Source organism: Carlito syrichta, unplaced genomic scaffold (assembly GCF_000164805.1).
Source record: "Carlito syrichta isolate Samal-C Ts95f unplaced genomic scaffold, Tarsius_syrichta-2.0.1 Scaffold145297, whole genome shotgun sequence".
NCBI classification, from domain to species: domain Eukaryota; kingdom Metazoa; phylum Chordata; class Mammalia; order Primates; family Tarsiidae; genus Carlito; species Carlito syrichta.
Genome location: NW_007089393.1, coordinates 219,536 through 226,917, shown reverse-complemented (window position 1 = coordinate 226,917; position 7,382 = coordinate 219,536). Strand labels below are relative to the sequence as shown.

At 45.2% G+C, this 7,382-nt stretch overlaps 1 protein-coding gene across 1 annotated transcript; it reads right to left on the bottom strand.

The window, feature by feature from the left end:
• Nucleotides 1-2,560: 2,560 nt before the first annotated feature.
• HCAR2 (hydroxycarboxylic acid receptor 2) lies at nucleotides 2,561-4,291 on the bottom strand. The gene has a single exon (XM_008050397.1). It carries the CDS (start codon nucleotides 4,132-4,134, stop codon nucleotides 3,043-3,045), a length of 1,092 nt encoding a protein of 363 aa, XP_008048588.1. The 5' UTR covers nucleotides 4,135-4,291; the 3' UTR covers nucleotides 2,561-3,042.
• Between the last annotated feature and the right edge of the window lie 3,091 nt (nucleotides 4,292-7,382).

Below are 7,382 nucleotides of genomic sequence, written 5' to 3'. Positions count from 1 at the left end.
ACTCATGGTCCCAAGAACTGGTACTCCCCCAAATAAAGCAAGCAGCTGTGAGACAGGTTTTAGAGAGGTAGTAGAAGGTAGATGCATATGTGATTAGAACTACCCTTCTCTCTCTTTTTTTTTTTTGAGTTGGAGTCTCACTCTGCATACTCCTGACCACTGCAGCCTCGACCTAATCGGCTCTAGTGATTCTTCCTCCTCAGCCTTCCAAGTAGCTGGAACTACAGGCACGTGCTACCATGCCCGGCTAATTTTTAATTTTATCGTAGAGACGAGGTCTTGCCAAATTGCTTGGGTGGGTCTCGAGCCTGTGGGCTCAGGCAATCCACTCGCCTCAGTCTCCCAAAGGGCTGGGATTACAAGCTGAGCCACCGAACCCAACCAGAACTACCCTTTTCAATATAGACACACAGATGTATGTACATACATAAGTTCTCTCTCTCTCCAAGTTCTGTCTCTCTCTGTGTGTCTCTCACTTGTTCTCTCTCCTTCACACACACACACACACACACACACACACACACACACACACACAGTACCACACTTTGAGACTGAGTGGCCACACCATTGGTTTAGTCTAGTACGGCTTTGCTTTCTTCATTTTATTTATTTTAGAGATAGGGTGTTGCTCTGTCGCTTAGGCAGGAGTGCAGTGGCGTGATTGTAGCTCACAGCAGCCTCCAACTCCTGGGCCCAAGCAATCCTCTCATCTTGGCCTCCAAGTAACTGAGACTGCAGGCACCAACCACCATGCCTGGTTAATTAATTTTTTTTTTTTTGGGGTAGAAACAGCCTCCAGATAGAACCAGCCCTGCCAACACCTTAATTTTGGACTTCTAGCTTTGGGTTCTGTGAGATGATAAATTTCTATTGTCTTAAGTCACCATTTGTAGTACTTTATTAAGGCACAGGAAAGTGATACACTCATACACACAAAACTAGTTCTCATCTCAGGGCCTTTGCACTTAAAATGCCCTCCACCTGGAGTGCCTGTCCTCCAGATTTTTGCATCAATTTTTGCTTTTCAACTCATAGAGGCCTTCCCAGTCACCCCAGCCCTCGTTACTCCTCATCCCTGTCCCCCCACTGCACTGTCTTCGTAATACCCATTGCCACCCCATGCTCCCTTTCCATTCATTTGTCTACTTCTTTTATGTCTGCCTCCCCTCCTTGAACGTGATTTTGATAAGAAGAGGATTTAGGCTACTTTTTTATTGTTTTATATCCACCACCCAGAACCACGTGCCTGATATAGTTGGTTCTTCATACATAAAAACTGATAAAATGTCCAAATAAATGAATGAGTATCTCTCGTTGAGTCTGAACGCTGCACTCCACCTCATCTCCTGAATGAATCGGAGTTTCTCCACCAGGCTCCCGACTGACTCATGCATCTGAAGCTGGGGGAATCCCTCTTTTCCTCTGAGCTCATCTCTGCCATTGCTTCCCTTTTAAGAAGGTGATCCCTGCTTCTGACTTTCTACCTCTGGGAGTTGCTTGGTGATACATTCGAGTGAACTGCTCTGCAGACACAGAAGAAACACAAGAATGTCTACCTTTCTTCATTGACTGCCATTTACCCAGAGCTGGGAGTCTGAGTCTCTGAATTCCTTATCTGTCTCCATGTCAGGAGGTTGAAGCAAGCCTCATCTTGCTTAAGAATCAAGGAGTGACAGAGTTAGAAATGAAAGCGTAACAGAAACTTGGACCGATCACAGACTCAAACCAGTGCATCTGCTTTCCAGCTTAGAACTGGGAACTGAAACCCATCCATAGGAAGCTCTTTTTTTCCCCTTCCTACTGAAACATCGTGGTCCGGCCCGATTCCTTTTTTATGCACAAGTACCAACAGCAATGTTCACCAAATTCTAAATAAAATGTAAGGTGCTCCTGCAGTCTTATCTGTACTACCCACCCAAATTAAATTGTTTTTATTTATTTCCTGCCCTTTTCCATTCTTGGCTAAGCACATAGGTGTTTTTTACTTAACTGTCTCATAATGTAACTCGGCATCTATATCCTTTTCTTACTTTGCAGGGTACAGTATTTTCCCACCAGGACACAGTTAACAACCTATAAAGGTCTCTGCTTAAGTAAGACGTTCATTTCTGTGAACCATAACCCAGACATGACAACGCCAGACTGTGTCTCCTATCAAAATTTATTGAAATGGTAGATTTATTAGAAGCACAGAAACACAAGCAAATGAACCGTGAGAAATCTTCCCCCTTTAACCACTGGGAAGCAACACATTTCCCTTTTAATGATAAAAGCAAACAAAGGTGGGAAACAGCTTTCTTCCCTGAAGCCTTTTTATTGGCTTAACCCTCAAATTGGTGTAAACAAGAGAGGAATGGATTAGTTACTGATCGTAGCACCAATACCATTTCCTGTTCCTTAATAACACTGTTTAGCTCAGTCTCTCAGGGGCCAGCCCCCTGTGACCACCACTGGAAACTTAGATATTAACCAAAGCCTTGGAGTCTCTTTGCCAAGTCCATTTCTGCTAAAGTTTGACTGAAAGATGACTTGGTCCATGGAAGCCAGGTAACCCACTGGCTTGTTTAGTGGTGCCTGGGCTCCCACCAGGATCAACATAACTCTCCAGTCTCTTAGCTCTCCTTATACCTTCTGGAGCCCACAAACAGGTTAGATATCGCCCTGGGAGTTGAGAGTCGTCCAAGTTTCAGACAGGTGAATAAAGGCCAGAAAGTCACAGGTACCCATGGGTGGCTCTGTGGCTCCAACTCTATTCAACAAAATGTTGACAATTTGCCCACCTTCAATCCCATGAGCATCAGAGATCAAGCAAAAGTTTCAGATGCCCAGAAGCTTTATTCTCTGTTCCCCCAAGGTTTCTGTGGTCACAGCTTGCAACCAGGCTCCCACTCTGCCACGCTGTTTCTCTGAATTAGATCCTCCGAATCTGGAAATTCTAGGAAACCTTAGGCCAAGTCCAATGACATTACTCTGTGCAACAGCCAAACTGTTTCTCCAGAGATCTTGATTCTTGGTGACAACACCCCTTCTCGGCGTGGTTATTTAACGAGAGGTTGGCCCCCGATAAGAGGGGCTCCATGGCTCACTGGGATCAGCTATCAGTCCATCTGGAACATTTCTGGTAGTGTTCAGGTCCCCCGTGAGCTCGACACTCGTGCTCCGGTTATTGTCTGGCTCACCTGGTGTCTTCCGCCGGAGGCAACGGTTGATCAAAGATGAGAAGAAGTTGGGAAAAGATGGACTGGAGAAATAGTACACCAGGGGGTCCAGCATGCTGTTCATGTAGGTGAAGCTGAGAGTGATAAAGAATGCCAGGTCCACAGAGCGATACACTTCACAATTCTTCGTACCTGAGCTGTACAGGAGCCAGAAGATGCGAATTCTCACGGCCACACTGGGAAGGAAGCAGAGGATGAAGACAAGGGCCACCACCATAATGAAATTGATGGCTCTCTTGATCTTGGCCTGCTTGTCCATTTGTCTCTGCCGCAGGCTCCAGATGATTCTAGCTGAGCAGAACAGGATGATGCCCAGCGGCAGGAAGAACTCCAGGAGGAACATGGCATCATGCCACCGGAAGGTGTTGCAGATACTAAAGCTGCTGCACAGATGTGCAGAGCCATTCTGGGTCAGCATCTTTTTGTACAGGAGGTGAACCGTCAGGCCGATGGTGACGCCCCACAAGAGGCAAGAGATGATGGCAGCTGTCCGATTGGAGATCTTGTTCAGGGCATGGTGGGGATGGACCACCCGGAAATACCTGTCCACGGCCACCACCGTGAGGAAGATGATGCTGCCCTGGCGGTTCATGGCCAGCATGAAGAGCATCAGCCGGCAAGGGATGTCCCCAAACCTCCAGTCCCACTTCCTCACGTAGTTGTCCGTCAGGAACGGGAGGCAAATGATCAGGAGAAAGTCAGCCACGGCCAGGTTGAACAGGAAAATCCGGCTGGATTTCCAGGACTTGAGGTGGAAACAGAAAATCCACAGGGCAAGGCCATTGCCCAGAAGCCCGAACACAAATTCCAGGCCCAACACCGGCGGCAACACATTGGCAATGAAGTCATCTCGGAACACACAGCAGTTCTTGTTGTTTATTTTCAGAAAATGGTTCTGCGGGTGGTGCTGGTTCATGAGTGGAGCGGGTTGGCCCGATGGAGCGCCTCACCTAGCGAATGCTCAGGGAGAGAGGTGTGTGTCCGTATGGTGATCGTGTGGCTCAGCGCTTGCCTTTATGTTATGTCAGGGTGTTGAAATAGATGACTGAATGGTTACCAGGAAACTACGAAATCGCAAAAAAAAAAAAAAAAAAAAAAAGCCAGCAAGGCTCTTATGCAACCTGCTGTTTGCATAAACAAGTATTAAAAATCCCCTGGGCAGACAGGAACCCACAGTAGTTCCTAAATGTAAAGGATAAGTTTAGGCACGCTGACTGTCATTTCTGAAGTACTGAAATGTGAAGGATATCCTTTCAGAAGACTTCGTGCCTGGATGCTGATTGAGTACTTAGCGCTGCAGAATTAATTCACTGTCATTTGCTTGGCTTACATAATGAACAGAACAACAATAGCAATAATAATTTTCTGCGCTGAACTGCATAGTTTCCAGAAACACTAAGAATTCACGTGGAATATTAGCATGAATATGACTTAAACAATAGCATGCATATGATTTTTTCTGGAAAGGTTGAAGAGACAGTAACTGTCTGTCTTATGAGGACAGACAGATTGAATATGAGCACTTTTCCTATGCTATCTCTCTGTATGGACATGGATTGTTTTTCTATACCAGAACTCTGCAATTCTTCTCCAGTTAGAAAAAAAAAAAAAGCTACTTGACAGCATAATATTTCATAAGAAGTTTGAAAACTTGAGCCCAGTTTCAGTGGTATGTTAAAATAAGCTGGACTTTCTGTTTGTTTGTTTTAGATTGTGATACGCTTCCGTGTTCAAGTAAGTGATTTATTTTTAAGTGCATGATTTTTAAAAATTAGAGGACCTTATTTTTTAGAGGAGTTTTAAGTTCACAGCAAAATCGAGCGGAAAGCATGGAGGGTTTTTGTGTACCCCCTATACCCACACACGCACAACCTTTCTCACTAAGTACGTAATTTTTTTGAGTTGGAACCTTACTCTGTCACCCAGGCTGAAGAAATAAGAAATTACTTATCAGCATGCTCACGGCCACCCCAATGTCAACCTGCTGAGCTCAGGCGATCCTTCTGCCTCAGTCTTCCAAGTAGCCGGAACTATAGGTATGTGCTACCACATCCAGATAATTTTTTGATTTATTGTAGAGATGAGATCTCATCATGTTGTCCAAGTTGGTCTCGAACCCACGGGCTCAGGCAATCTTCTCGCCTCAGCCTCCCAAAGTGCTGAGATTACTGACTTGGGCCACCGCACCTGGCCCATGATATTTTATTTTTATAAAATCAAGCTTAGGCCAGGCTTGGTGGTTCAGCCTGTAATCCCAGTTCTTTGGGACAAGTGGATTGCCTGAAGCTGTGGGTTCAAGACCCGCCCGGGCAACTTGGTGAAACCTTGTCTCTACAATAAATAAATAAATAAATAAATAGCCAGGCATGGTAGCACATGCCTGTAGTTCCAGCTACTTGGAAGGCCGAGGCAGAAGGATCACTGGAGTCCAGCAGGTCAAGGCTGCGGTGGTCAGGAGCTTGCCATGGCACTCCACTCTAGGCGACAGAGTGAGACTCCGATTCAAAAAAATATTAAATAAATAAAAATAAAATCAAACTTAGAGTGTCAGGATCTAAGAGGACATAGAACCCTACCTTGCAGTGGGACATTGTTTCATTCAACATTCTTTGCTTTGCAGTTTGATTGGGTGTCATCCTACCCTTTAATATTTTGGTCTTATGTTTGCAGCAACATGGATGGAGCTGGAGAATGTCATCCCAAGTGAACCAACTCAGAAACAGAAAACCAAACACTCATGCTCTCACTTACATGTGGGAGCTAAATGACCACAAAGATGGAAAAGCAGACACTGGAGACACTAACAAAAGGGTAGGCGGGGAGAGGGAGTAGAATTCAGAAATTACTTATCAACCTGAGCAACATGGTGAGATCTTGTCTCTACAATAAATCAAAAAATTAGCTGGGCGTGGTGATGCACTCCTGTAATTACAGCTACTTGGAGGGTTGAGGCGGAAGGATCGCTGGAGCCCAGCAGGTCGAGGCTGCGGTGGCCAGGAGCGACCACTGCACCCCAGTCTGGGCGACAGAGTGAGACTCTAACTCAAAATAAATAAATAAATAAATAGCTTATCAGGTATAACATTCACTATCTGAGAAATGGGTCACCTGAAGCCCAATCTCCAACACTACACAATATGTCCATGTAACAAACATGCACTTGTACCCCTTGAATCTAAAATAAGATTAAATTATATAAAATATATATATGGGAGGGATCCCATATATATATTTTATATAATTTTATATATAAGCTAAAATTATTTTTTTGGAGGGTGAGCCCCTTGTGGTACAGGCTTCTTCCAGTAGGTAAGTGTTCTAGGAACCCACTGGTATCAGTGTACCAGCTAGAATTGTTGTGAGAGGCTACATTCGAATTTTTTTTTGGAGATTCTTTCAATGTGTTTGCCCATTTCACGATGGATGGGTGGTTTACAAGTGCACCTGCCTACACTGCACTGAGTGTTCAGCAGTTTTGGACCAAAAACTGCATGACCCTTTTATTTATTTTATTTTATTTTATTTCTTTATTTTTTTGAGTTGGAGTCTCACTCCATCGCCCAGACTGGAGTGCAGTGGCCGCTCCTGGCCACTGCAGCCTCGAACCGCTGGGCTCTGGAGATCCTTCCACCTCAGCCTTCCGAGTAGCTGGAATTACAGGCGTGCGCCACCATGCCCGGCTGATTTTTTTGATTTATTGTAGAGATGAGGTCTTGCCAAGTTGCCCAGGAGGGTCTCGAACCCGCAGACTCAGGCAATCCACTCACTTCAGCCTCCCAAAGGCGCGGGATTACAGACTGAGCCACCGAGCCCCTTTTTTATTTTATTTTTTATTTTTGAGTCGGAGTCTCACTCTGTTGCCCAGGCTGGAGGGCAGTGACACGCTCATGGCCACCACAGCCTCCACCTGCTGGGCTCAGACAATCCTCTTGCCTCAGCCTCCCAAAGTGCTGTGATTACAGGTTTGAGCCACCGCTCTTGGCGACCCCTTTATTCCTTTAGCTGCATACCTAGGAGCTTATAGACACTTCGCAGTAAACTAGAGTGAGGATGATCTAATATTAGAATCCTACAGGACTAGAAGTAGATGATGAAGATGTTAATGATAGCACCTACATTACAGAGAACTTTTTTTTTTTTTGAGTTGGAGTCTCACTCTGTTGC